The sequence below is a fragment of the Blastomyces gilchristii genome (genome assembly GCF_000003855.2).
Source record: "Blastomyces gilchristii SLH14081 genomic scaffold supercont1.35, whole genome shotgun sequence".
NCBI lineage: Eukaryota > Fungi > Ascomycota > Eurotiomycetes > Onygenales > Ajellomycetaceae > Blastomyces > Blastomyces gilchristii.
In genome coordinates this window covers 245,594-271,370 of record NW_003101648.1, presented here as the reverse complement: position 1 = coordinate 271,370, position 25,777 = coordinate 245,594, and the positions used below count along the sequence as shown (strand labels likewise).

General features: G+C 47.5%; 10 protein-coding genes across 10 annotated transcripts; 4 read left to right on the top strand and 6 right to left on the bottom strand.

The window, feature by feature from the left end:
• The first annotated feature begins 64 nt into the window (after positions 1 to 64).
• Positions 65 to 2,932, top strand: BDBG_09104 (uncharacterized protein). Its single transcript, XM_031723874.1, has 2 exons — positions 65 to 322; positions 413 to 2,932. Exons 1-2 carry the CDS (start codon positions 181 to 183, stop codon positions 592 to 594), a joined length of 324 nt encoding a protein of 107 aa, XP_031581231.1. The 5' UTR covers positions 65 to 180; the 3' UTR covers positions 595 to 2,932.
• On the bottom strand, positions 812 to 3,108 carry BDBG_09103 (lysyl-tRNA synthetase, class II; the record flags this gene model as incomplete). The annotated part of the gene is made up of 5 exons (XM_031723873.1): positions 812 to 1,578; positions 1,678 to 2,103; positions 2,212 to 2,382; positions 2,486 to 2,769; positions 3,050 to 3,108. 5 exons carry the CDS (start codon positions 3,106 to 3,108, stop codon positions 812 to 814), a joined length of 1,707 nt encoding a protein of 568 aa, XP_031581230.1.
• Positions 3,109 to 3,700: 592 nt separating this feature from the next.
• BDBG_09102 (mitochondrial import inner membrane translocase subunit) lies at positions 3,701 to 4,153 on the top strand (the record flags this gene model as incomplete). The annotated part of the gene is made up of 2 exons (XM_002620498.2): positions 3,701 to 3,798; positions 3,961 to 4,153. 2 exons carry the CDS (start codon positions 3,701 to 3,703, stop codon positions 4,151 to 4,153), a joined length of 291 nt encoding a protein of 96 aa, XP_002620544.1.
• A 571-nt stretch (positions 4,154 to 4,724) lies between these two features.
• BDBG_09101 (Sin3 complex subunit Stb2) lies at positions 4,725 to 7,940 on the bottom strand. The gene has a single exon (XM_002620497.2). It carries the CDS (start codon positions 7,602 to 7,604, stop codon positions 5,031 to 5,033), a length of 2,574 nt encoding a protein of 857 aa, XP_002620543.1. The 5' UTR covers positions 7,605 to 7,940; the 3' UTR covers positions 4,725 to 5,030.
• A 267-nt stretch (positions 7,941 to 8,207) lies between these two features.
• On the top strand, positions 8,208 to 10,632 carry BDBG_09100 (uncharacterized protein). Its single transcript, XM_002620496.2, has 4 exons — positions 8,208 to 8,649; positions 8,778 to 8,905; positions 8,998 to 9,753; positions 9,851 to 10,632. The coding sequence occupies exons 1-4, from the start codon at positions 8,529 to 8,531 to the stop codon at positions 10,067 to 10,069; spliced, it is 1,224 nt and encodes a 407-aa protein (XP_002620542.1). The 5' UTR covers positions 8,208 to 8,528; the 3' UTR covers positions 10,070 to 10,632.
• A 376-nt stretch (positions 10,633 to 11,008) lies between these two features.
• BDBG_09099 (uncharacterized protein) lies at positions 11,009 to 12,591 on the bottom strand (the record flags this gene model as incomplete). Its single annotated transcript, XM_002620495.2, has 2 exons — positions 11,009 to 11,942; positions 12,092 to 12,591. The coding sequence occupies 2 exons, from the start codon at positions 12,589 to 12,591 to the stop codon at positions 11,009 to 11,011; spliced, it is 1,434 nt and encodes a 477-aa protein (XP_002620541.1).
• An 871-nt stretch (positions 12,592 to 13,462) lies between these two features.
• BDBG_09098 (uncharacterized protein) lies at positions 13,463 to 15,591 on the top strand. The gene is made up of 3 exons (XM_002620494.2): positions 13,463 to 13,956; positions 14,034 to 14,186; positions 14,279 to 15,591. The coding sequence occupies exons 1-3, from the start codon at positions 13,872 to 13,874 to the stop codon at positions 15,169 to 15,171; spliced, it is 1,131 nt and encodes a 376-aa protein (XP_002620540.1). The 5' UTR covers positions 13,463 to 13,871; the 3' UTR covers positions 15,172 to 15,591.
• Positions 15,592 to 15,746: 155 nt separating this feature from the next.
• BDBG_09097 (uncharacterized protein) lies at positions 15,747 to 19,375 on the bottom strand. Its single transcript, XM_031723872.1, has 4 exons — positions 18,280 to 19,375; positions 17,871 to 17,947; positions 17,536 to 17,785; positions 15,747 to 17,446 (listed from the first exon to the last, which is right to left on the bottom strand). Exons 1-4 carry the CDS (start codon positions 18,467 to 18,469, stop codon positions 15,789 to 15,791), a joined length of 2,175 nt encoding a protein of 724 aa, XP_031581229.1. The 5' UTR covers positions 18,470 to 19,375; the 3' UTR covers positions 15,747 to 15,788.
• Positions 19,376 to 19,737: 362 nt separating this feature from the next.
• BDBG_09096 (uncharacterized protein) lies at positions 19,738 to 22,538 on the bottom strand. Its single transcript, XM_031723871.1, has 3 exons — positions 21,768 to 22,538; positions 20,839 to 21,597; positions 19,738 to 20,757 (listed from the first exon to the last, which is right to left on the bottom strand). Exons 1-3 carry the CDS (start codon positions 21,989 to 21,991, stop codon positions 19,998 to 20,000), a joined length of 1,743 nt encoding a protein of 580 aa, XP_031581228.1. The 5' UTR covers positions 21,992 to 22,538; the 3' UTR covers positions 19,738 to 19,997.
• A 25-nt stretch (positions 22,539 to 22,563) lies between these two features.
• Positions 22,564 to 25,643, bottom strand: BDBG_09095 (peroxisomal ABC transporter). Its single transcript, XM_002620491.2, has one exon. The coding sequence runs from the start codon at positions 25,317 to 25,319 to the stop codon at positions 22,836 to 22,838; it is 2,484 nt and encodes an 827-aa protein (XP_002620537.1). The 5' UTR covers positions 25,320 to 25,643; the 3' UTR covers positions 22,564 to 22,835.
• Between the last annotated feature and the right edge of the window lie 134 nt (positions 25,644 to 25,777).

Here is a 25,777-nt window from a genome sequence, read left to right as displayed (position 1 = left end):
TCATTTCGAGAATTGACTTGATTGGAGACATCACCGCTGCATTTCTAGGTTTCACGTCCACCCAAAAAAAAAAAAAAAAAAAAAAAAAAACCGCGTGGAAGCTCAGCCAACCCACATTGCGTAAACGTTGGGGGCCCCATAAGAACAAGGCTAGAAAGCCGACGGCGATAGCAAGTAGTGATGCATAATGCTTGCGATACGACGGCATCGCCGGGAAGTGTGGCTCTAGAAGGGAAGCCAGACCGGTTAAATATCCCCGGTATGTTGAATTCGGGATGTCTGGGAGGTTACCCCGACGCCAGCGCCGTAAAGATCACTTTTTGTAAGTGTCCAGGGGCCGAATGGAAGTGTCATTACGATGTCGAGTTCATGTTATTGTCATCCGTGAGGACTGACGAGTTGTTGCTGCCAGACAATCATCACCGAGCCAAGAAACAGGGGTTGATCGGCCGGATAAACATAGCACCGGACCTGGTCCGGGATTATGATTATGGTAATTTGACATTGAAGGGGGAAAAGCTGGGATATTTCTATAACAAGTTACCTGATGCACCTGTCTTCGCTGCCTGGTTGCCTGATTGCTGCCTTCGTTAGTATCCTGTCGATGAGCATCGAGGTTAATATGATGGTGATGGCACGTCAACGTCGATCTAAAATGGTACATCTATCCAATCACCCTCTCTCATCTGAGTTTCTATCATACATTTAATCCATCTATCATTAAAGGGAGAACAAAAAGTGAAAAACACCCATACAAATACATATCTCATCCTGATATAATCTCCCAAAGAGCGAGGCGAAATTTCTCCCCTTACTCAGACCGCGTCACACTCCTCAAATTCCCAAAACTCAACACATCCCCAATCCGCCCTGCCCCCGTAAACAACATCACCAGTCTATCAACCCCACACCCCCACCCGCCCGTCGGCGGTAACCCCCACTGCAGCGCCTGCACGTAACTCTCATCCATCTTCCCCTCCCCCTCCTCCTCCACCGCCTGCCCCTGGAACCCAAGCTGGATCTCAAACTTGCGCCTCTGCTCAAACGGTGAGTTCTCCTCCTCGTACATATTCACCATCTCCCGCTTGTCAACGAAGAGCTCCGCTCGCGCAGTCACCACTTGCCCGTTGGCCGGGTGGATGAACGATTTCGAGAGCGGCGAGAGACATTCCGGGTGGTTGATAATGAAGGTTGGGTTTTTGCATTGCGGTTCGAGGTAGATGGAGCTTAGGCGGTCGAGGAGGCGGGGGAGGGTTGCGTTTGTCGGCGGTGGGTGGTGCAGCTGTTCGAAGAGGTCGAGGATTATTTTTGCTGCTTCTTCAGTAGGCGTGGAGGCAAAGTCTGGGAGCTTGTGGCCCATTGCTGCCTCGAGATCTGGGATGAAGTCTAGGCGGCTGAAGGGCGCTGCGAAACTGGCTGTGGTTGGCGATAGGGTTGGTAGTGTTTGGTTTAGATTGTGAACGTGTTGCGAGAGACCCGTGAAAATGGACTCGGTCAGTGATATTAACGTTTCTAGGTCGGCGAATGCGTGGTAAAATTCACAGGTTGTGAATTCAGGGTTGTGAGTTTTATCGAGACCTGTGGATTTAACACCCAGTTTTAGATGATTGTTTTCTTGTTTCTCCCTGGAATTACAAGGTAGAAAAAATCCAGGGTAAGGGGGAAGAGAGTTTTTACCTTCATTGCGAAATGATTGGCCAATCTCAAACACCTTATCGAACCCGCCAACAACAAGGCGCTTGAGCCATAGCTCTGGAGCAATCCTCAGCGACAGAGGTCGGTCAGGAAATTCAGTTGCGGATGTCTCGAACGGCCTAGCAACCGCGCCGCCGGCAACAGATGCCAATATTGGCGTCTCCACTTCCATGAACGACTTGTCTAGGAAAAAGGTGCGTATGTACTGAATGATGGATGACCGAGCTCGAAGGATATCGGCCGCGGTGGGGGAGGAGAGTAGTTGGACGTGCCGGTGATACGGCGAAGATTCTTGCTCTTTGATACGGAGCGGGATATCGTGTAGGCATGGCGTGATGAGCTTGGGAAGCTCGGATGCGGTCACGGAGAGCTCCCCGCGGCCTGTTCTATGGGGTTTTCCGATGGCAGCTAATTTTCCGGACCAGTTATAAAATGTTAATTTGCGTTACACAGATCGCTTTGCTCGGTGATACGATAAGAAATATAATACGACTCGGGGGGATAATGGTAACCTACAGAAAACATCCCCACGCCGCAGCAGATGATAGAACTGCTTAAATTTCTCTGGCGTCACGCCAGTGCCATCCAGATGTCTCTGGTTGCACAGAATCTGCACTTTCCGTCCATTCTGCACAAGGTCAAGAAATATCAACTTGCTCCCCGCAATACGTGTAGATTGTATTCTACCTAATCGCTTAAGTTATGAGCGCAGGCCGAACCCTTTTGGTATTCTTTTCTCCCTCCTCTATTTCTTTTAGGAGAGATATTTCCCAAAATCTAGGCTACATACCATAGATAACCACTAAGTCCTGCTCTGCAGTTTCGTTCGGTTTTATGTCTTTATATTTGGAGTGGAACTCGTCACAGCTGATTGACCGCTTATCGACGGACAGTCGTGGGTATGGTTCTCGGTAAATATTTGTGATCTCTGCGATCCTGTTTTTCCAGCCCTTTTTATCGTTCACGCTGGCTGCCTCTGCGACAGTCGGTGTATTTGTTGACGACCAACGGACCGGTCGGAAGGTTTGCTGTATCGCTGTTCCATTCAGGGACGAAATGTGTGAGCGGGCGAAACTAGAAAGTTTTATAGAGTTGGATTTCATTAGCGGATCTCCGAAGCGTTTCCGGGATACATTTAAAAAGTAGATTAACGCAAAGCAATTTGCATAGCACATTTTCAGATTAATGGTACATTGTTTTGATTCCTCTGCCTTTAAAGGGGCGAGGGCAGAAAAAAAAAAACCCCTCGCTTTCTAAAGCATAATCCGCAGCGGTTCGGTAAATGTAGTATCTCGTCCTTACGCATTTGCCAGGAATGGAAAACGAGTGGAAAGCTGACAAGAGATATACGTACCTTGCAAATGGCCTATCCAGACTCACTTGGCTTACCCATCGAGAGCAAGAAGTCCGCATCTGCTCAGCGGACGATAGCACTCACTGTGGGTGACGTCCAGTGGCTGGAGGAATCGAGTTGAACGAGAGCTTTCGGTCGTGGTTGGGGAGGAGGGAAATAATGCCGCCGGATTTAGCTGTGGTTAAATATTTAAGCGTTCCAGATGTGGTTAGAACAGACTGAGTTTATTCTGACGGCCGGCCAGATTCCTAGGCTAATTCAGCTCAACTTTGCGCAAACCGATAAAGATATTTCTATATATACATCCATTGTTGAAGATAGATATGGGATAGTACTGAAATCCTAAAAGCTTCGTTTTGATTTTATCTCACTTTGTATCGATCTGTCAGTGATCTTTTAAGGCCTTTGACCTGCGGCGACTTATACCACGTGATATAAATCAAACTCTAAATCGGCGAAAGTGCCCCATACCGCGGCCCGCAAACAACGAAACTCATATCCCAGTCTACATATACAAAGTCCTTTCGAATTGCAAGCATCAACTCCAATACCAGATTCCTCATATATATCATATTAACCCGCACTCGCCGGATAACTGCTAATCCTTTAACCCGAACCTTTATCCCGTAAACCCGCCCGAAAACCACCAAAATGTCGTTCCTATTCGGAGGCCAACCAAAATTATCCTCAGAGGAGAAAATCAGCAGGGCTGAGATGGAGGTTGAGATGGTCACAGATATGATGACCCGGTGAGTTTACGGTTACACTACCCGGAAGCTATGGACGAAAATTTGCCTCCCCCCTTAAGGAAAAAAAAGGAACCCAAGTTAGAAAAACCACCAATAAGTCACACAAAAATAGAGGCCTCATTTTTCTAACATATCCCTTTCCCCATTTTCCAATGGCCCCAGCCTCTCAAGCGCCTGCATGAAAAAGTGCATCCCACCCGACTACCGCGAAGGAGACCTGAACAAAGGCGAATCCGTTTGCCTCGACCGCTGTGTGGCCAAGTTCTTCGAAGTCAACATGAAGGTTTCGGAGAAAATGCAGCAGATGCAAGGGCAGGCTATGGGGCAGCAGGGTGGCTCTGGGTTTGGGATGTAAACAAAGAGGACAATACCTTTTTTTTTTAATTCCACAAAGGGAGAGGGAGATACCGAGATACGGGGCCGTCGGCCACCGGATGATGGGATAGAGATGACGATAATGGATACACGGATGCGGGGGTTTCTTTTACATCTTTTACAGCCTTTTCTTTCGCTACGTTTACCCATCTATTCTGGAGCTTGATTGATTCCCGGGGCGCCATTCTCTCGTGCGTTGGAATATAAATGCGGGTTTCATCGTTGAGGGATACGGTATTTGCTTGGTTTGCGGAGCTGGCTAAATGAGATGTTACGAGAACAGCGTGGGCGAGAGACCGTATTGTTCCTTATGGGCGTGTCTTCCTTTATATTCCATAATCAGGCATGGCGGTGAGAGGGGCTGTTGAAACTTGACTGTGGAGGCGGAAAACGCCTTTTGACATCACTTGTTTTATACCCTATCTACGGATTCATGTTTGTGCATCTATGGGGCTAGCAGATTCTTTTTTTGTACTTTTATCGGTCATATGCTTGTACGCTGTCGTATTCCTTTTGTATTATTATAGTAAGATTTATGTTTTCACACCCCCTTGCTATCTTGGTATGGTAGAGCAGATAGATGCCATTCGATTTAAGTGATCAATGAAATACTTCTTTGATTTGCTATGCTTGTCTGCTGCTATGAAACGCCTTGCTATGCGAGTAGTAACTATATGTACAGTACAATCAAACAGGGTATAAACCAGCTCTAAGTAATCTGCATATGCAGCACTGCGAACCCCTGTATCAAAAAGTAAAGGGGTAAATAGAAACATTCCAATATGTACCTCCCAGAGCTAAAGAGGGGAAGTTAAAGAAAAGAGGCCGGCTTGATCCATTATTATCAAACACCCATTTCACCGTCCAAGGAGCCCACTGCCCCAGCTAAACCACGATTCCCTCGCCTTCTGCGTATCATCCTTAACCAGATCCCTAACCCTATTTTCGATACCAACGATATGCCGCTCGTAATCACTCAATCCGGCATCCACCTCTTCGACCCTCGACTGTAGCGCATTGAGCTCATAATCAAGCTTTGCACCTAGCAGTTCGACTTTCTTGGAGCCCTCCATGAGACCCGAACCTTCGACCGCAAGCAGATCAGCGGTGCGTGTCTGCAACCCGCGAAAATCTTCAATCTTCTCATGGTAGACAGAGTTGAGCTCGTCTAACCAGGCCTGGGCACGGACGTTTATGAATTCAACGGCGGAGACTTGGTTCTCAACCCAAGGCGCGATCGTAGCGTGCAAGGCGTGAATCTTACCGCCGTAATACTGCGCGTCGGACGCGAGGATATCCTCCCGCAACATGGCGTCCGCGGGGGTCGTGTCTTTCGTATCGAGAATTGGGTCCCAATCTGGGATATTTTTCCATGTAAGAATCGTATCTTCTACGGCGCTAAAGGATAGGTGCCGTGGCCAACGGGAATCGCCTTGATTGTTTGACGGTTCAGAGGGAAGTACACAATGGCTTCGTGGCCGTCGAAGGGGTATGCTAGCGGGTAGTGTAGCTCCCCCTAGCTCTACTAGTTTTGGTTCAGCACTTTCGAGCGCAATTTTGCCTTCCCCAGCAGATAGCACAGCTTCCTCGCTGAGTTGTGATTCATTAGTTGTTGAATGCTTATCGTCAGGGATAGGACCCTCATGGGCTTTAACGGAGATAACATTGGAAGTGGACAGTGGTTCATTCGGTGGCAGTTCATACAAAGCTTGGGTGGTATCGTCTCGATTTTCCGGATATGTCGATGGCAATTGTTCGGCATCTGGAAAATTCTCGTCCTGAGTTTGCGTAGACGGCGGTCCAAAATAGCCCATGTTTGAATGAGAGCCTAGCTCATTTTCAAAATCCACGCCATCTCTAGACCGCTTGTGATGATGAGACCGGAGACTAGGTAGTCCAACAGCGTCCTTGAAACGACCAAACCCTGCACGGGCATCGGATACCTTGCCAGTGACGGATCGTTTTAGGGCACCTTTTAGCTGCTGTTCCCTGTCATCCAAAAGAGTAGCTGGGGAATCAAGCATTTTTCCAGAATAGTCGGTTTCAAGACTATGGCGGCCAGAGTTATGATCAGACGCAGCGTCCCTCTTCCTACTAGTCCATTTATATCCACCACGGTCGTCACACGTAAAAACCATTGAGTTGTCTCCAGCAGCATGGCGGAAGATATCACTTCCGGTTTTGCGTGGCTTCCCATGCCAGAGCCATTTAGGCCGTTCGCCTCCGACTAACTGAACAAATCGGTCCATATCTATGGTTTCAATTTCCGCGATTCCAGCTTTGGCACGTCCGCCAACAATTCCCATGACCATTTCTCCGCCTTTGCCTCCTAGTTCTGCAACAGTGGATTTTACTGCGCGTGGTACATTCCAGCCATCACCACTAGCGGCTTTTGCAGTTACCCGATGTAGTCGATCCAATGTCTGTCGATCGAGTCTGCGAGTCCTATCCAGTTTCTGGGACTTCTGAAAGCTCTCTATTCCTCGCTTTAGAGTTGCCACGTCAAAAACATCCTTGGGGACTGGGGCACCGTTCGCATTAAGGCGGTTCCTCGCTCCCATCAACGTACCAAGCAGTGCGGAAACTGTCGTTGGGCCTAGAATCCCATCGCTGGGCTCGATGTTGAAAAAGTCGGTTCCAATATCGGTCCACCAGTCGTTTATGGCTTTCTCTGTTACGTCACAGAGCAATCCATCAACATACTCAGGGACCAGCTTATCGAAAATCATCAGCGCCGTCTGGCATTGCTTTACCAGCTCCATTACCGCCGAATAGAGTGGTACCCGCTCGCTCGTTCTGTATAGTTGGTGAAATTTGGCTTGCGTAGCGGCGGTGGGTTGTTTTAGATTCATACCAGCTCGCCCCGAGCAGCCAAGGCGTTTCAGATCCTCGTTAACAATGAAATCCTCCCTATGTCTCTTCACATCGCCATTAGGCACGGGAATCACAGTCAACGCAGAAGGAAAACTACTCAGATTCGTAACCATCAAAATTCCAAGAGGGGTTTCTCGTTTTCTAGCATGAAATTGGGCAATAGCATCGAAGTAAACCTTTAATCTGGGGGACCAGGCATTTTCATCCGTTGGGACACTTAGCACAGCCACCATTGCAGTGTTTGAAGGATCGCCAGTATATGTGTTGATGACAAAGGTAGGATGGACCCTTGAGCATGCCCACTGCTCAACAATGTATATTTCATAGCCTTTCAATGTACGTCGCCGGTCCAGCACTATTGTCGACGGGTCCTCTTCCAGGTATCGAAAGGCAACAGGGTCTGTAAATACGAATCTTTGATGGCCCTGCTTGGGAGAAGAACCTTCGACCGCTTCGATATGAGGAGGTGTTGAATAACCTCTACCGGCAGTCCTGTCACCGTTTCGAGGACTAGCGGGGTGAGGCGAGAAAGTGCCAGTGTCGTTGGGAAAGGCCATGGCAGCTCGAGAACAGGATATGGACTATCTCTATCCCCTGTAGGCTCCTTGTTTTTCGAATCGGTATATGGAAGGAGGTTTTGGATTAAGTGCTTGTGGAATCGGACAAGCGGCGGTGTACCTCTGCAGTTATTTGTTATGGCTCTGGAGGGCCAGGAGTGAGCAAATAAGCACTGTCAGTGAAAAAGGCCATCATCGGTTTGGAGGATAGGACAGTCTGTGGTTTAATGTGTGCATCCTCAAAAGTTGTAGATCGACTGCGAGAACGAAATTCCGTACCAACAGTGTCGTGGAGGATGGATAGAAGCAGCGACGTCACAAGTGGCTGAGGATGTCACAAGACCGGGAGGACTAGGTAGTACCTCCGACCGGTGTTACAGTACCTAATACGACACGATACTGTCCTTTTAGCAGTGCAAACCTCCAGAGAAAGTCTTTAATACAAGTACAATACGTATATGGCTTGCGCCACAATCATGGGATGGTGGCCTGTATTACCGGCGGTACCCTAGCTGAATCGGGATGTACCCGTATGTACTCCGTAATGTACCGTATGTTACATGCTCATGCGGAGTTGGGAGCAACCACCCAATCACCCATCACCATCACCCATCACCATCACATCAACCCATCAAACCACCATCAATAACCACCGCTTGCTCACCTGCTTCTTCAACTGCCCATGACCACTCCGACACGACCACACCAAAGCAGCTGAAGGGGAAATATAGCAGAAAAATAAAATAAAAAAATAAAAAAACAAACAAACAAAATTACACCGTCTTCTCCTTGCGGGGATTCTTCCATTGTCTGGCCTTGAAGCTGAAGCTGTAGCGTCGCGACATGTCCGCCATACCCCAACGCCGGTAGAGCTCTCTGACCAAAGGCGACATTCGTTGGGTCACCCACTCCGCCACCGGCAAAATGGATTTACTGCAGAAGGAACATCAACGGCTCTGGAAGCGCGCTCACACTGGGAAGAGCATCAAAGATGTGCAGGCCACAATTGACCTCCTCCAGGAGGCAAGAAACAACATTGCCGAAAGTGAGCCGCTATCCCCTCCCGGAACATAAATAACCTTTAACTCCGGCACACAGAGCAATATCCAAGGCTTGCGGGTCGGATATTTGGCTTTTTGGAAGGATTCTTAGTAACTCATATTGTCTGCTTAGATCCCAGTTCAGCATCCATAACTTTGGCAAAGCTACAAAACCCTGTGAAGGCTTCCTTCGATGCGACCAACGACAGTCTCAAGGACGCCCATAGTGGCCTGAACAAATATACCAAAGCCCTGGACAAAGTAAGATCCCAGCATGCGTGGATGTTATGTGTGGTAAATCTATGCGTATGGAAATGGTCTACATGATATTAACTTTATATTTTTCTTTGCAGCTCTTTAAGGACAAGCCTCTGCCTTATGACGCTTTATCAGCGCAGCCAGCGCTGGTGAACAGAGCTATTGCCATGCACCTACTTCGAGAGGGCCAGTTTTCCGTTGCCTCTACATTTTTATCGGAAGTGGCCAAAAATCCAACTCCCGCACAACCCACTTCGGATCAATCCGATTCTGACACCGCCAGCATTGCCATGGAAATGGAGCAAATGCAATCAGGTGATATCAGGAAACAGTTTGTTCTCATGTATCAAATCCTACATGAGTTGAAAGAGCAACGAAACTTAATACCGGCCATACAATGGGCCTCGGAACATCGACACCTATTGGAAGCAAGGGGGAGCAATCTAGAGTTTGAGCTGTGCAGGTTGCAGTTCGTGTGGCTATTCCACGGAGGCAAAAATCCGCAAACGCCGATGGCGGTTGGCCGGCAGCTGGCATTGGAATATGCCAGGAACGAGTTTTCGACTTTCCAGAGAAGGCATCTGCCAGAAATCCAACAATTAATGGGGGCTATGGCATTTTGTCCTAATCTCGCAGACTCCCCCTACAAAAACATTTTTAACAACCCTTCCTCCTGGAACGATGTAGCACACTCCTTCACCCGTGAATACTGCTCTTTGCTGGGTCTAGCAGCAGAATCCCCTCTATATATAGCAGCTACAGCTGGCGCAATTGCACTCCCCACGCTACTCAAGCTACAAACCATTATGAAAGAGAAGCGGACGGAATGGACATCCCAGAACGAACTTCCGGTGAGAAAACACTCCCTGCTCCCCTGATTCTTTTCCCGTCTTAAATTTGCAAAACTTCCTTGCTCCATCTCTAACGGTCGTCGCTAACAAAATGCAGGTTGAAATCCCCCTCCCACCGTCATACCAATTCCATTCTATCTTCGTCTGCCCGGTTTCGAAAGAACAAACCACCGATGAAAACCCACCCATGATGATGCCTTGTGGTCACGTCATTGCGCAGGAATCTCTCATGAGACTTAGCAAGGGCTCTCGATTTAAATGCCCGTACTGCCCGAACGAAAGCCATCCAAAAGACGCCCAGAAAGTGTTCTTGTAGCTCAGAGGAAAAGGGAAAACACTAACACGACGTCTTAGGTTTGCTACTTGATTTTTAACTTCAACTTTTATTTATTTACTTATATACAATCTCCCTGGGGCATTTGCGGAGTTTCTTTCTTTCTTTCCTATTTTTTTTTTTTTTTTTTTTTCCAAACTGGCTTTGACGAGTATCCTCAAACTGTCATTATTCATAACGGCGCAGTGGAGTTGGGAAGGGCTGGCTGGGCTAGGGATAGGGCTGTCTTGTCTGCCTGTCAAAGGACAGGGCAAGTTTGTGCTGGCTGGAGCAGTGAATGTCATTTACATCGTTTGTTTTTATTCGTCTTAACAGCTCTTTATTTGGCTCTTTCCTTTTTTAAACTTTTTTGGATCAAAAAAATGGCTTGCCTACTCGCGTTATTGTATTTCAGATGATTAAATAGATCGATTTGATATCGTCTTCACCGCGATTTCGTCAGGACCAACCAACCTTCGTTCCCGAGCATTTGTCAGCTGTTAAGTAGTAGTCAACTATCGTAGTAGCTATACAGATAATAAGAAAATTACGGAAGTGGTAAAAATTCATCAAAAGTTCATTATCATATCGTTACTCGAAGAGACCTAGGTCTAAAGTATATCGAAAACTGATAGGGGTAGGAACAAGATACATCATGGTCCTCATAAAACGTTTGTGCAAGAGAAATAAATCCTCGTGAAAATTAATAGACAAAGAGGAAGGAGGGATTAAAAGTGTGTAAAGACCGTGGGAAATAATAACAAGAAAGGAAGGGGGTTTGAACCAAACACAGTTAAAACCTATCCGGCCTCCGTAAACGAAAACACGCGTCGATCGTGTCACGATGCACGCCAATCAATCCCTTGAGTTAAACGCCGCAGGAATCTAAAAAAATTCCCCATCGGTAATAGGCTTCGCGTACCCCCACCAAGCCCGACTCAACTACTTCAGCTTCGAACTCGCATCAAGATTCTGGAGAATCCTCCACTCTTCCACCTCCCTCACCGTCGGCCGCCTCTCCTCCCCCTGGTATCGAATAGGCGTCTGCCCCGCGATCCTCCGCAATTTAAACCGGTGCAACATCGTCTGCGAATCCAGCACGTCCACGCCATGAATCTCATAGAGCCCGTCGTACCGGAACCCGGCAACGGGACGATAAGGGTTAATCTTGGGCAGCTTCGAGCTGCGCAGGACGCGGATGGGCGTCCGGTTCGCATGTGATTCGATCAGCAGGTTCGTGCCCGCGGATATCTGGCCATCCTTGCCGTGCGTGCCACAGTAGGCGATGGTATCCCCCTGGTCGACGTCTGGGTACCCTTTCCCCGCCGAGCTAAGGATGATGGAGACGGCGCCGACCTTGTTGCGGCCGGAGATGCCTGCTTCCATTTCGCCGTGGGCGCCGTCGCGGATTGTGGTGATTTGCAGCGGGAACCATTGGCCGTTGCGCAGGTGGTTGTCGCCGACAACGATGCTGTCTCGTTTGAATTTGTAGGTGGGGTCGAGTTTGCGGGCGGATCTGTTGCGTTCAGCAGTCATGATGCCACGGAGTAAATTCGGGTCGAAGTCCCCACGTTGCCAGCGGAAGAGGATCGCTTCGCAATCTAACTTGATGTCCCAGGGGACGGCGTCGTCGGGGCTGTTAACGATGGCTGGAAGGCCGGTGTTGTAATCCATGAATTTTTGAAGGAGGGAAGGGAGAGCTGCGCTGACATCGTAGAATTGCAGTTGTTGGATGCGTCCCCGCATTCCGTTGAAGATGGCGGGGCGTTCGCCCTCCGGGGCGGTGGATGCTCGTTTGAAGAGCGTGAGTAATGAGAGGACATCGTCAGCTGATCTTTGGAGGCGACCTCTTTCCTTTGGTGAGATGTAGCGGAAGCTGGAATTGGGGGAATTAGCTATGTTTGTTTTCCCTCGACGTGATATATTCGCAAATGACGCGTAGCAAAAAATAATAATAATAACAATAAAAGGTATTACAATAAAAACACAATATAGAGATGAGATAGAGAAAAGCTATATACTCACGGCTCATTTTCGCGACCAGGCCTGGGGCCTACGCGCGTCTGTTTGCGCTTGGGGATTGGGGCGCCAGAGCCAATTCGACAGTCTACCACGCCATCCCTCGCAGCTCTTAAGCATTTTTCGGAGACAGCGCACGTACACTTGAGAGGGTCAAGGGCAGGTCTCTTTCTCTTTGCAGCTAACCTTTCTTCAGGTTGCTGTAGGGTAATTGGGCGATCCACACGCGTAGTGGTCTCCTCGAGGGCAGAGGCAGACTCAGTTTCCTCGATCTGCAAGTCGCTGCTATCGGCTGCATCCATGGCGCCGGTGGCAGGAGTTGCAGTTGTTCCTGAAGCGGGTGTTACAGATGTCGGTGTCAAGATCGCAGCAGGAGGTGTGCTGGCGGATTGCTTCTGTCTCAGCTCCTTGAGAGCCGCCGCGACTTTCTCAGCGAATGGGCGGTTGGGGATAGAGATGATCCCTTGTGTTTGATTGGGCTCTGGTTTCACATTGCCAGGCTCCATTGTAAAATTGTTTGGATTGAAGAGAGGAAGGAAAGCGAGTTTAGATCTTTTAAATCAGACCATCAGAGGACTTGAACTTTGCCTTGTAGAGAAATAACTTCGTGCGAAGGAAATGTGCAATTTCGATTCAAATGTTGATTGAAAAGTGGAGGATTGGCTGAAAACGGGTGAATGAGAAACAGTGAGGAGAAGGCTAAACTGTATTAAGTGCCTGAGAGAATGCTCTCCTCATTACAACTCAATGTATGCGCCGACTAATCTGATGAAAAGAGCGGGGGATTGCAGGTTGCATTCAATCAAATGAAATTGTGGTGTTGACGTGATGATGATTTTTAAAACTGTTTAACTTCCGCAGTTGACAGAGCAACTGTGGGGCAGGCAGCCTCTGATGACATTTGAGTAATTTTCTAACTAGTGTTCTGTTTCAATGAGTACAACATCAATGATACTGTGATTGTAGTAACTAGCAATCAAGGTCTCCTCATTATTGATGTTGTGTCTTACTGTCTTGATATGATCAATGATAGAGGCTTCCCATCAATAAACAGTTATAAATTGAGATGACAGAAAATTACACTAATTGTGTTATTGTTTCCTCCTATAGAGTATATATTCAGACAAGTCTCTATCTACATAGTAAGTACTCTCTCTGTTAATCTTTATACAGAAGTTGTCTCTCTCTCTCTCTCTGTACTGTATTGTACTGTATTGCATTGTACTGTACTGTACTGTACTGTACAAGTAATATATGAGTGATGAAAGCCAGGACTGACTAAACCATATACAGTAATATACTTGCGTGTCTATATAATGAGTATTTTGTGGAATTAAGCTTTTACACTGAAAAACATCATTTGTCACTATATATATATATATATATATATAGGTTAGTTAGTTATTGGCAGAGAGAGTGAAGCACTCGGAGTACTCTTCTGCCTTTGCGTAAATGGAATAGTACATATTATTATTACCTGTATGTCCGTCCATATTTGCACTCAAGAAACTTCTCTGTATATTATTATTACTACTTTCCAGGTGTTGTTGACGTTGAGCTCAATTCTTCCAGTAGAATAGTTAACTAACAACCCCCGAACTTCCCCCGCGATTAAGTTTAGTTATAACTAATACTCTTCTTATAATGGCTTCCCTCCCGCAATCCCCATTCCCATCACCAGGGTATTAAACAGGTTGTCGGGAGTCAACCGATGATGCTCTGTATATGGAGTATATAGACCACACTCAGTTCTCTCTCCCCCGCATCAATAGTAAATCCTAACTTGATGAAGTCCGTCAAGACACATATGGACTCCTCTGCGCCCATCCAGGGACAGGCAGTTACAGTTAGCCTAAAAGAGCTTGAAGAGGGTATGTAATCAACTATATTCCTCCTTAAAAAGCCAAATAAAAGCAGACGCTGACTCCATGTATAACATATATATAAGGTTCCGTTTCTTTCGAGACATTAACTGAAGCCTTTGGCCCGTCGTCACTCGGCATCATCATCGTCAAAGATCTCCCCGCCCGCTTCAAAGAGCTACGCGCCACAGCCCTATCAAATGCCTCATACGTAGCTGCGCTCCCACAGGATGAGCTCGGTATGTAAACTAGTTATCTACTTCACAAAGAAAACAAAAGAAACAAGGAAAAATAATTAATCGCTTGAAATAACCCCAATCACTCCTCCCAGACACCCTCTCCAGCCCCGCATCCAAATACCTCGTCGGCTGGTCCTGTGGCAAAGAAACCCTCCGCTCCGGCCGCTTCGACACCCTCAAGGGCTCCTACTACATAAACTGCGCATTCTACCAGGATCCATCCCTGCAAAATGCGCCCGAGGACGGATTTCCAGATTTCCCCCAGCACACGGCCCCGAATATCTGGCCCAATGCCCAGCACCTGCCCACTTTCCGCAATAGCATCGAGCAACTCTGCACCCTAATCATCGATACCGCGACGCTGGTAGCGCGCGCCTGCGATCGCTATGCGCTGGCGAATATCGAAGGGTATAAGAGCGGTTATTTGGAGCATGTTGTCAAGACGAGCTTGACCACCAAAGCGAGGTTGTTGCATTACTTCCCCCCTGTGGTAGACGAGGCTGGAACAGACAGCGTGCAAAGAGGCGCAGGTGAGGACGACGAAGGTGAAGAAGAGGATGACTGGTGTGCGACGCACATTGACCACAGCTGCCTCACTGGCCTCACCTCTGCCATGTTCGTTGATGAGGAGGCGAATCCGCCGAATTCCTCCTCATTGTCAAGTTCGTCTAGCAGCGGTATCCCCGAATTATCCGCCTCCCCAGACCCGAAGGCTGGCTTGTATATCCGCTCACGGACAGGACAGGTTGTCAAGGTGAATATCCCCAAGGACTGTTTGGCGTTTCAGACGGGGGAGGCGCTGGAGTTGATTACCAAGGGGAGATTCAAGGCCGTGCCACATTTTGTGAGAGGGGTGAAGAATGTGAAGGGGAAGGTTGCGCGGAATACGTTGGCTGTGTTTACGCAGCCGAATCTGGGTGAGGAGGTTCAGGAGGGAAAGACGTTTGCGGATTTTGCGAGGGAGGTGGTGGAGAGGAATCATTAGGCGTTATTTTTTTTTCTTTTTATTTTTTATTTTTTCTCTCTTTTCTTTTCTTTTCTTTTCTTTGTTGTATTATAACCGTACTCCGTATCGTAAATTGAGACCTAGCTGGGCGGGGATTTAAATTTATTTCATCCTATTTCATTTATTATTTAGGATTGCCTTTATATTGATTACTCTATGTAAACCATATCATTCTATGTATGGTTGTGGCAGCGCTTGGAAACAGTAAAAAATATTCTGCTAACTAGAAGTAAAATTGTATGCTCAACTATCACTTAGGCGCCATTAGCTGTCTTAAAACGCTGAAAATGGGGATAGAATACAGAGGTATCTTGCTAGTAGTACATGGGGAAGGACAAAATAAAGAGGCAAAGGGGCAAACACTAAATGCGTAGAATGAAAGAAAATGGACATGAGCAAAAGGCCTGAAAACGAACAGTTTATATCAAACCCAGCCCATGCGTTGAAATGGTGCTCCCGTCTCGGGAGGAACAGAGGAAACCCATTGCAATCGTAACCAACCGAACAAACACCACCCTGCTGAAAAAAAAAATAAATAAATAAAATAAAATAAAATAAAATAAAACTTGTCCAAATCAGAACGCCGGAATGTAAGGTCACGCGTATTTAGCCTTTTTCGGCTTCGAACCGCTCGGCCTATAATCACCGCCCTCGCTCTCCTCTGTTCCGCCACGGATCAGAGGTATCTGCTGGAGAGCAGTCTGCAGGTCGTCACTTTCACTGCTCTCACTACCCCCACTGACATCCGAACCAGCAGCAGACGTAAGGTCCATTGGTGTCTGGTTTGCCGACGCCTCCAGCGGCCCAAGCGCGCTAGTCACCAGCGAAGTCATCTTACCCACTTTTTCAAACGTGGACGACGTAGTTCTGCCGCCAATGAGACCCGCCCGTGGTGGCCTGCCCATTGCGCGGGGAATTTTGGCATCTCTGATATCTGCGCCCGTGGCGTTGCCATCAATAATATGCAGATTTGCGCGGAACATCTTGGGATCTCGCATGTCATCGTATATGCCAACTTCCTCCAAATTCAAGCTTTCCAGCGCAAGGGTCTCGACCCTGGTATCTCCGAAGAACCACTCTTTGCCCGGGGCTAATCGTTGATCGGTCAATCGGCCATATTCACGGCCCGCCGTCACCCCTTCCAGGTCGATGCCCAGCGAGATCTCATCGAACATGAGGGACATGACCTCCGATTCGTAGCAACGGCCGACAACATGATCTAGGGATATTTGAACACGTGTCTTCTCTGGTTGCATGCGGTACCATGTGCCATAGCCACTCATTCCCACGCACTCAAAAGAATTGATGACTTCTTCATCTGAAAGGGGTCTCGGAGCCATAGTTGAATCCGGCTCTCGATAGGCATTTTTTGGAGATAGCGTGTAAGCTTTGCCCACAAGTCGAACTGCAGTTGACTGACATAGCAGGGGAGACGCAAGGTCGGCGTCGCAGTTCCTCAGCTTAACCTGGATACTCTCGATGACTAGCACATCGGTGACACGGTTGTATGGATCTGCCGAAAGTGATGGTGAGCGTGGTGTGAGTCTAACGCCATCACCCTTTATTAGGAATTCGGAGCCAATAAATATGCCTCTACAATATACCGTCGCGTCCGGCCACGTGCCCTTGAAATGGTACTTATCGACCACGGAGCACGAAGGCATGACCGTGAGCGCGTTTTTAATAGATGGGTGATAGTCGTCAGGAAGGACGCCTTGCAGAAATATCTGCCAGTAGTTCAGAGGCCGAATGCAGTTCAGGGGTACATATTTGTATTGGCGCGAGAGGTTCTTGTCAGTGCTATTTGGGTCCGGGAATGTCTCTATCCGGAAACCAGATATGTTGACAGCAAATCTTTTCTTGGTTTCCGTAACAATGTCTTCAAGAACAGGAGGTTCCTCGGCCGTTTGCGCCACAGTTCCCGCTCGCCATTCAGGGGTGCCAAGGAATTTTCGCGTTTTCCGGCAATACACTTCGAACTTTTCAGTCACCCAGTTGAATTTAAGCTCTGTCCCCTGAAAGGAGTAGCACCAGAGAACAAGTTCGCCAAGCCGAGGGATAAACGAATGTTGCATAAAAGTTCTAGTTAGATGTTCTTGTAGCGTGTTGCGTTGTGCTCTCCAATCCATGCTTAATGGTTCTTTAATCGATTGGTCGATGCTGCCTCTTTCCTTTAGTTTGGAGACTAGGATTTTGAACACGTCTGGTGTTCCCTCCTCATCCTCAGCCAGATAGTTTCTCCTTTGAGGACGCCCTATACCAACAAACACATGTCAGAGGCTACGTCTCAATGAAGAAACCGCGATATATTCTCCAAGAAGAGCAAACGGGTAAATCGCTTACCGAACCTGTTTCCTGCACCATTTGCGGATTTGCTCACCCCACCAAGCTTCTGCTTAGGTTTAGGTCCAGGTTTGCGGCGCTGCCCCGCCATGGTAGGGTCGTCGTACTTAGCTGCTTGCTTACCAGCTTTGCAGATATCGCAGCCGCATGGAGTGGCACCATGAGTCATTAAATAGTAGAAATGAGGCCAGAATCTATTTGGAGAGTTATAGTAGTATCCTGATGGGTGGCCGTATAGATATTTGTCCCGCTGGTGTTATTTCGATGCCAATCAGCTTGTGTTCATGAAATATACAAACATTTTCTGAAAATCTGGCAGAGGTACTAGTACTGACAAGCTCGGGATTTTGTTGGCGTGCTCGAGACATATATACATATCCTTCGGGTAGTTGGTCCAGGATATATTGTTTCCCTAAACTCCAGCCGGGTTGAATCAATTGTTAACATGGCAACGCTTGAGTCGAGATAGGGAACCAACAAGGAACAAGTTTGATATATGTAATATCAAGCTCAAAAATACAGAGAGACTCCAAGAACTATCAACCCTTCATACATCCTAACCCAATTCTTCAAGTTTTGAAAAGGGTAGAACATGGGGAAGAATTGAAGATGCAGCGCAACGACATCACACGACACGTTCATACAATATTTTACAAAGCAACAGTTATTCAGAACATGAGAATGAAAGAGTTACGACAAAGGAAGCATGGCACCATATTGAGGAGATCAAAGACACCAACTAACCTGGTCTTGCCTCGCCTCTCGCTTTCATCCACATATTAGCCAATTTCAGCAAATAAAGACGCGGATCTTCTCTTTCAAATCGCGACTCTGTCGGCCAGCGATTTATGTCTCCATCCGTAAACGTCTTGTCTATGCAGACCTTGACGACGCCTTCGTCATCTTTCGTGGACGGCGGGTTAGGAGGCGGCATTTTGTATCGTAAAAAAAATTGCGCTAGTTGGCTAAAAAGGAGATTCTAATTTTTTGATCATTTTACATTAGATATATTCCCTCGAAATGAAATAGTCGACGCGTTTTTATGAATTTTAAAAAGAAACAAAGTAATGAGTTAAAAAAAATATAAAATGAGAAATTCAAAGTCGAACGAAAGTCACGTGGATCATATGAAGCCGTGGATCTGATTGGTGCATTCAGATAAACCCAAACCTTCAAGTGACAATTGAGCGGAGAGGAGTGAGCTTTGGAGGGGGGGTGTGTCACTTCTGAATTCATGTTCCTTTTTCTAAATCGACGAGCTTGTTATTTAGTTTGACGCAAATATTGCAGCTTTTATTTCGCTAACACCTCATACAATGAACACGGGTGACTATTAATCTCATTCATGTACATGTACATTACATACAAGGGAAATGAGTTAGTTTCATGGAGACGTAGAGTAAGTATATGAAAGGATATCCTCAAGAGGGGGTTCACCTCATACCTCACTACATAGAGCAATAGGAGGAATTTCGAGCACCTGGATATGTTGTATGTGCTTATTCTTCATGCTTTCACGGACCGGCGGAAGAAGAGGGAGTTAGCGAGTGGAACCGATTCAGCGTGGGAAAGGTTAAAGAGAGGAATACGCCCTCCGACCCTATGTAATTGTGAAGGCGTATCTATCCGGTTGCCAATATATCAGAGATATGGTGGCAGTGGAATATGCGCCTGGGTGGAATAAGGCAAGTTACATCGAACCCCAGCGAAAGAAAATATGTATACACTGACAACCTGACAGTTGCGCCGAAGTTCTGGAGGTGGTATCCTGATATCCTAGTGTTGAGGTCAACTCCCGAAGAATGATGATGTTAAGAATTAACCCGAATGCGAACGCAAGAAGGCTCCTCCTTATCTAGATATGATGAAGCTTAGCCTTAGGACCATTTGTCACAACCGAAGGTTTGAAGCTTAAAACCCCATCGGGTGCAAGTCCATAGTATATCTTCATGCTCATCCGTCCATGCTTGATGAACTTGGAAGAAGCTTAGCATATTTGAATGTGAAAGCGATACGTTAAAGGACGGTGCTAGAATAATGAAGCTCTGAAAGCACCCAGCGTCGTCCCGATCTTCCATATTCAGGTTATCTCCAGCATGGCTAAATCCCCAGTTGCTTGCGGCGGCTTCAGAGAAGCTTCTTACGAACATATTCCTTGCAAAATGGAATGGATTACAGGGAGTGAAGTAGCTCATTGATAATCCGAGTATGACTTATGACTTTATGTATGTATATAATGGCTGATCATTGATTGTTCGAGAGTTTCCCTCCGATCTCACTGAAATCCTAGACTATTTTGCTACTTTCTTCATATATATCCATACATCTGTCGCTGTCGTTTGCTAACTAGAAATAAACACTAATCCTGCATCCTCCCTATCGTTCTATCTCCATATGTCTTCAATAATTTCATACCCCTACTCCGCCATATTCTTGGAATCTCTACCTAAGCCCTGTGGGCTCTATTCCGCAGTCTCTCGCTTCTTCATTCTCACCATAAACGGCCTATCTGGGCCCATTGTTCCCGACAAGTTAGTGTTTGGTTGCGGCATTCCATTCGAAGCCAGTGCTTCCTTATCTACTTCGATATCAAATGCCGACAATATGGCCACCATGCCAACAACGACCTCATACATCGCGAGGTTCCTTCCAGGGCAGAAGGAGGTGCCTCCTCCAAAGGGACGCATGGAGTACATTCGTTCTCTGAGCGGCTTTGATCTTGCCTTGCCGGGTATCGACATCGCGTCCGCCGACAGGGTCAATCCAGTTTCAATTATCACATTCTGTCCACCCAGGTTCTCCAATTTCGTATCCGCGTTAATCTCTGCTCCCGTGTTTTCGTCATCGTCTGGTTCTTTGTCAATAAACCTTTCCGCCCAGAATTCAGAAGCATCCACAAACGTGCCGTCCGGAGACCAAACATCTGGATCTGTTTGCAATTCTCTGCCGGGAATAAATATCGTTCCTCCCTTGCGAAACACGTAACCCCCAAGCTCAGTCGTTTCCAAGACAAGCCGCACTGATGGTGACGAAACGTATAGCCGAAGTACCTCAAGGACTAGCGATTTTATGAGCTTGTTTGTGGCTAGGGTTCCGATGTCTAGCGTGCCATCTTGTTTCTGAGACAATGCTATTGCGCGACGAACTCGACCGTAGAGCTGCGGGTCGAGAACGCAATGTATCAGCATCCATGTCGCGGCCGGGATGGCATTTGCATTTGTTCTTAAATTATGCACCAATCAGCTATGCACTAGATGGGGAGAAAATGATGCAAGAGGAGAGGGATAGGGGGGAACAACGTACGCCCACATAAGGCTGAGGTGGAAAACAGCCCGCCCTCGTTTACTGATGCCATTGTTTAGAAATGTACGGTGTCTTTGCCTCATCAACCTGGCTCCCCAATATTCATCCCACGCGGGATCTTCCGATTCCACGTCTTCAAATTTTCGGTGCTTGGTTGCTTCCTCTTCCCATCGTTCTAAGACAGAAACCATCGCGCTTCGACTTGCAGCAGCCTCTGGAATAAATATGCCGGGTAAGTTCGTCGTAAGTGCCAATGCCCATGAATCAAATTCCCAAAGATCTTTATATGCTTGGGGCCAAACTTCCATGAGACGAGTCCCCATTATCATCGGAATGGAAGCAAGCGTATAATGCCGCATCAGGAACTCGTTAAAGTCCAGAGTTTTCCATGTGCCGCTGTTACCATGGCTTTCTTTCATTGAAAACGCCTGTTCTAAGCTTGCAGTCAAAACCTCGTTGAATTTAGATACCATCGGGGGTAAATTTATACCACTGAGGCCAGGGATATGTTGTCGATGGAGTTCAGGGATCAGGCCTTGGCCGTCACCTGCACCGTTTGGACCAGTGGGACCTTTCTCAAGGATTTTAAGGTCGGCTTGAGGGGCTCCGAATGCTTTATTCACGAGCAGCACGATGGGATCGAAGGTGAATAGCTTTGGGCGGCGATCTATCTGGCTTGCCAGTTTAGTGTCGAAAACTGTATACAGGTAATTCCCTGCCATTAATGTTCTCGACACGGGAAGACTAGGATATTTTCCCCTAGAAAAAATGTGAGATCGAGACATAAATAAGCGAAAGTCTGCTAGAATTCAACCCCCTTTCCCCTCTTTTCCTCCTCCCGGTTTTTTTTCAGTTTATCTCCTTTCTTGGACTAAGATATAGAACCACCCCCTAGAAAACAAGAGAAGCAAAAAAAAGAGTCAACCAACCTAACCCAGCTCGAGAAACGAGTCGTTCCGCGGCGGAAGAACAGTCCATGACCAAGCCATGGTATGGCATAAGGGATCAAGGGGGGCTCTCTCCCTTGCTGGAACTCGCAACGTGCCTTGACGCTGGTAAATACCCAGGTCAGGAGGAATGGGGAGATGAGAAGGACGAAGACCAGGCAGAGCATCATCTCTACTGGGGCAATGAAATGGATATTGGATAACATCGTTGAGAGTAGGAGGATATTGGGTGGGAGGATATTTCACTCTCCTTCATATACTACTCTACTTAGAGCTGTCCGTAAATGGGCGTATAGCTCGTTCTTCTTCGTCCGCTTTCGTCTTTGGGACGGGTATCTTCACGAAATTGATAATCTCAAGTCTGAAAGCAAAGCATTTCGTCTTAAAAATAAAGAGGAATTCTCCAAAGGCCAAAGAGGGAGGTTATGCCGCCACCACTGACTGGTTAGGTCGGTCACCCTCCCCTTGGTGTGCTCGGGGAAGCAGCCATCGCCGAAATATGACATCCGCACACGGATCCTTGTATGTTGCGAGATCCTTTTTTCTTGTTTTTGCCTTGATATGGTGAGACACAGCCGTACGGCTATTCATGTGTGCTTGATTTTCTTTTTCTTTTGATCTTTGAGTTTTTTCATTGTCCTCGAATGATTTGTCGATTAGCCGGGCTAGACGTTGAGAAAGGTTATTAGTTATCTAGAGCCGGTTTGAACAGAAGCAGTTTACTTGTACGGATTAGCTGTGCCGCCAAACAAGCTTGTGTTAGTTTCCGTGTTGCCTTCCAAGGTATGTTAGGATGTCAAAATTATTATTTTTTTCTTATTATTCTGAGAAGATGCAACTAGTTTCAAATGGATCATTCATGTGATGCTAGCAATTGGAAAAATTAAGTATGACGTAACAAAAAATAGACGCAGCCGATCCACCAAACAGAGCGCCTCACACAATTCTATTCTGTGATTCCAGCTTGTGCATACAGATTATCCGTAGCTGTATGGGCACTACATATGCATCTCAATCCGCATTCCGCGGGGCATCCGCGTCTCCACCCCCCTATTCGTTTTGCCCTTCAGCTTCGACCTCATCTTTTTCGCCCGCCTGGTATGGCGGAGGAGCCAGCTCAGCCTCACCATCACGAACCCACACCTTTTGCAACTCGGCATCGATTTCCTGCTTCCGTGCCTTCCACCCCTCAACTTGATCAAGTCGCTTGCGGAGCTCCTGTATTTCCTTCTCGACACCCATCTTCTCCTTTTCCGTGCCGATGCGGTCGAATTCCCATTCTGTGCCGTCCGGTCCCATGCCAAGGGTGAGATTGAAGGTGTGGTACTTTTTCAGCGAAACACGCGTGGAGATTGTGATCAAAGTGATACCCCGCTGCTTGGCTTTTTCATAGAGCAAGCCTTCGACATCAGAGGAGACAGCAGACGTAGCCTCATCGATGAATGCATATCGAGGCTCGTGGTAGAGGAGCCTTGCCATACCCATGCGTTGCTTTTCGCCACCGCTTAGGACGTCCTTCCATTCTTTGCGGCAGTCCCAACCACCCTCACGATCGGGTAGGTAGCCAAGATGGACATCGTTCAGCACTTGAAGTAGATCCGCGTCACTCCTCCCATCTTCTAACATGTCCATTTCGCTATGGGGATAAATGACTTGGTCACGTAGGGTGCCGAGGCTAAGGTATGGACGCTGCGGGAGGAACATTATGCCATCTACACCAAATCCTCTCGGCCGACTAACCAGGCCCCGGTAAACAGGCCAGAGACCCGCGACGATGCGAGCAATGGCGGATTTTCCGACACCATTCGGTCCTGAAATTAGAAGATGCTCGCCAGAACGCACTATAAAGGATAATGATTCGATAAGTTCATCACCCCCTTGAGGGAAGAGAGACGGCGCTACTACAGGTACATGTTCTAGACGCACGCCGTCGAATCCGCTATGGATCGTCCCCTGGACATCTGAAAGTGAGTATAATTCAGGATGGGAACCACGGCGAGATGCATATGCATTAGCCTGTACCCGGTGGAGAGTTGATATTAACGTATAGACGCGAGAGGTATATCCTGCCAACTCAGAAAGGTCTTTAATGCTGTACATCATACGGCCACCAGCATCCGCTAGGGAAAGCATAAGTCGCTTGTTTGTAATGAAATCCTTCATTCGATCTCTCTCCCTCCCAGAAGTTTCGATAGACGAGAGAGCCATCTCGGAAACACCAGCTAGGCCGCCCCACGCAGGCAGGAATATTGGAAGCGACGTGATTAGATACCCAAAGGCGGACCAAGAATACTTAAGAATCATATCTTCAAGCATATTATAGCGGATTTTCAGGCTATATATGCCCTCCATCCATCGTTGTAGATCCTTAAAACTTTTGGAGAGGAACACATGTTCCATTTCAGCTCCGCCGTAGAACGCCACCTCTTCAGCATTTGCCAGAAGTCGGGAGTGGAGACCTCTAAAGTCACCCTCCTTCTTACCCTCGACCGCTGTCAACTTTCCGAATGGTGGAGAAAGTCGACGCAGTATTGTTGCTGTACCGAAATATCCGCTGAGGATTCCTGTCAGTGCTAGGGGTCCCAGCGAACGATAGAGTTGGTAGTTGAAAACGAAGAGGTCCACTAGTGGTTTCCCAATAGAAGAATATAGCTTCGCAGAGGCCGCACAGAACCGGGTGAGATCCTGCGTGATGAATTGGTCCGCCGACTCGCCAACACCGCCATCAAGATTGGAGAGTTTATAATAGTTTATGTTATCGTTTAGGTAAAGGTCATGTATATACCTTGTGAGTCGCGTTCGGAAGGCAATAGAGACTTTGGACTGGAGGAACTTGATCATAGAATTGGTGTAAGACGCGAATGTGCCGATTCCACACCATTTTATCAGGCCCCAGAGGAAGGCTTTACCCTTGCCAGCGACCAAATCTCGCACAATCTCTCCATCAAGTCGTGCTACCACGAGAGATAGATATGTTCTGAGCATGAGAAAGACGCCGTGACCAATCAAGAATCCAGTTTCCTTGCTCCTCCACCTCGGAATCATGATGCTTAAGAGACTGAGAAACTGGTGCAGGAAGGCCAGATTCAAGCCTGGTCTGGTAGAGGGGGGCGGAATTTGGGATGGTAGAGATGATATATCACCGAGGCCGGCAGCCCTGGGAGGATTAAGAAATAGCCGTCGATGCGCATCGAATGTCGTCAATTTTGTCGGGCGAATGGTTACTTTGGAGGTATCGGAAGTCGTTACCGACGACTTGTAGGGGACATATATTATCCGTGTTCCATCCTTGCCGCGAAGACCGGAATTCTTCCTCACCAGGCGTTTCCCCTCAGCCCTCTCCTTCGACCATTCATGCCACCAGCGATATCCCCCATACCCACTTCCGATTATCGATAATAAAAGAATTATAGTTGCAATTAGCTTAGCAGTCTTGGACGATTTGCGGAATCGGTCTTGCAACAGCTTCGAATAGTAGGCAAAGAGGAGGAGCAAGGGATCCTGTGGAGGTCGCAACGTCGACTGCGCAGCCATTGTGTCCGTGTATTAAGTATCTTGTATAGTCGCTCACAGCCGGCTGAACTTGGGGGCTAAAGTATCCCGTTTTATCCCCCGTCTTGAGATTGCATTGTCAGCCTCGAAAACGGCCTTTGGATTGGAAAACGATATCGGGCAAGTTCTTTGAGGTCAGATTTCTTTTTGCGCCGCGTCAGGTACGTGGTTATAGGATTAGGTCATGCCAGCAGGCTCCCTGGATATTCTGAGTCTGTTGCAGGTCGGGAAAACGCCAACTATACCAGATACAAGGTGTAACTCGAAGGAATGAAGGTAGCATGAAACAAACAAGATACGCTTCGGCTGAAGAATACCGTGGGTGCAATTCAATGACATGTGACGACGCCCAGAATCCAGGAGACTCACATGACATCAAAATCACGTGCCGAGTGTAGCCAGACTAGTTAATATCCAAGAGTATTGTATTATACGAGGTT

What these genes read in the sequence shown, in the direction of transcription:
- BDBG_09104 (XM_031723874.1), top strand. Translation starts at nt 181, where the DNA reads ATGCATAATGCTTGCGATACGACGGCATCGCCGGGAAGTGTGGCTCTA. An exon ending in CGCCGTAAAGATCACTTTTT is followed by an intron (nt 323 to 412) that starts GTAAGTGTCCAG and finishes TGTTGCTGCCAG; the next exon opens with ACAATCATCACCGAGCCAAG.
- BDBG_09101 (XM_002620497.2), bottom strand. Translation starts at nt 7,604, where the DNA reads ATGGCCTTTCCCAACGACACTGGCACTTTCTCGCCTCACCCCGCTAGT.
- BDBG_09100 (XM_002620496.2), top strand. Translation starts at nt 8,529, where the DNA reads ATGGATTTACTGCAGAAGGAACATCAACGGCTCTGGAAGCGCGCTCAC. An exon ending in ATACCAAAGCCCTGGACAAA is followed by an intron (nt 8,906 to 8,997) that starts GTAAGATCCCAG and finishes TTTTCTTTGCAG; the next exon opens with CTCTTTAAGGACAAGCCTCT. An exon ending in CATCCCAGAACGAACTTCCG is followed by an intron (nt 9,754 to 9,850) that starts GTGAGAAAACAC and finishes AACAAAATGCAG; the next exon opens with GTTGAAATCCCCCTCCCACC.
- BDBG_09098 (XM_002620494.2), top strand. Translation starts at nt 13,872, where the DNA reads ATGAAGTCCGTCAAGACACATATGGACTCCTCTGCGCCCATCCAGGGA. An exon ending in CCTAAAAGAGCTTGAAGAGG is followed by an intron (nt 13,957 to 14,033) that starts GTATGTAATCAA and finishes CATATATATAAG; the next exon opens with GTTCCGTTTCTTTCGAGACA. An exon ending in GCTCCCACAGGATGAGCTCG is followed by an intron (nt 14,187 to 14,278) that starts GTATGTAAACTA and finishes CACTCCTCCCAG; the next exon opens with ACACCCTCTCCAGCCCCGCA.
- BDBG_09097 (XM_031723872.1), bottom strand. Translation starts at nt 18,469, where the DNA reads ATGCCGCCTCCTAACCCGCCGTCCACGAAAGATGACGAAGGCGTCGTC. An exon ending in GAGAGGCGAGGCAAGACCAG is followed by an intron (nt 17,948 to 18,279) that starts GTTAGTTGGTGT and finishes GCTGGAGTTTAG; the next exon opens with GGAAACAATATATCCTGGAC. An exon ending in TGGTGCAGGAAACAGGTTCG is followed by an intron (nt 17,447 to 17,535) that starts GTAAGCGATTTA and finishes TTGTTGGTATAG; the next exon opens with GGCGTCCTCAAAGGAGAAAC.
- BDBG_09096 (XM_031723871.1), bottom strand. Translation starts at nt 21,991, where the DNA reads ATGTTATCCAATATCCATTTCATTGCCCCAGTAGAGATGATGCTCTGC. An exon ending in CGTTTCTCGAGCTGGGTTAG is followed by an intron (nt 21,598 to 21,767) that starts GTTGGTTGACTC and finishes CATTTTTTCTAG; the next exon opens with GGGAAAATATCCTAGTCTTC. An exon ending in CACCTCAGCCTTATGTGGGC is followed by an intron (nt 20,758 to 20,838) that starts GTACGTTGTTCC and finishes GCATAATTTAAG; the next exon opens with AACAAATGCAAATGCCATCC.
- BDBG_09095 (XM_002620491.2), bottom strand. Translation starts at nt 25,319, where the DNA reads ATGGCTGCGCAGTCGACGTTGCGACCTCCACAGGATCCCTTGCTCCTC.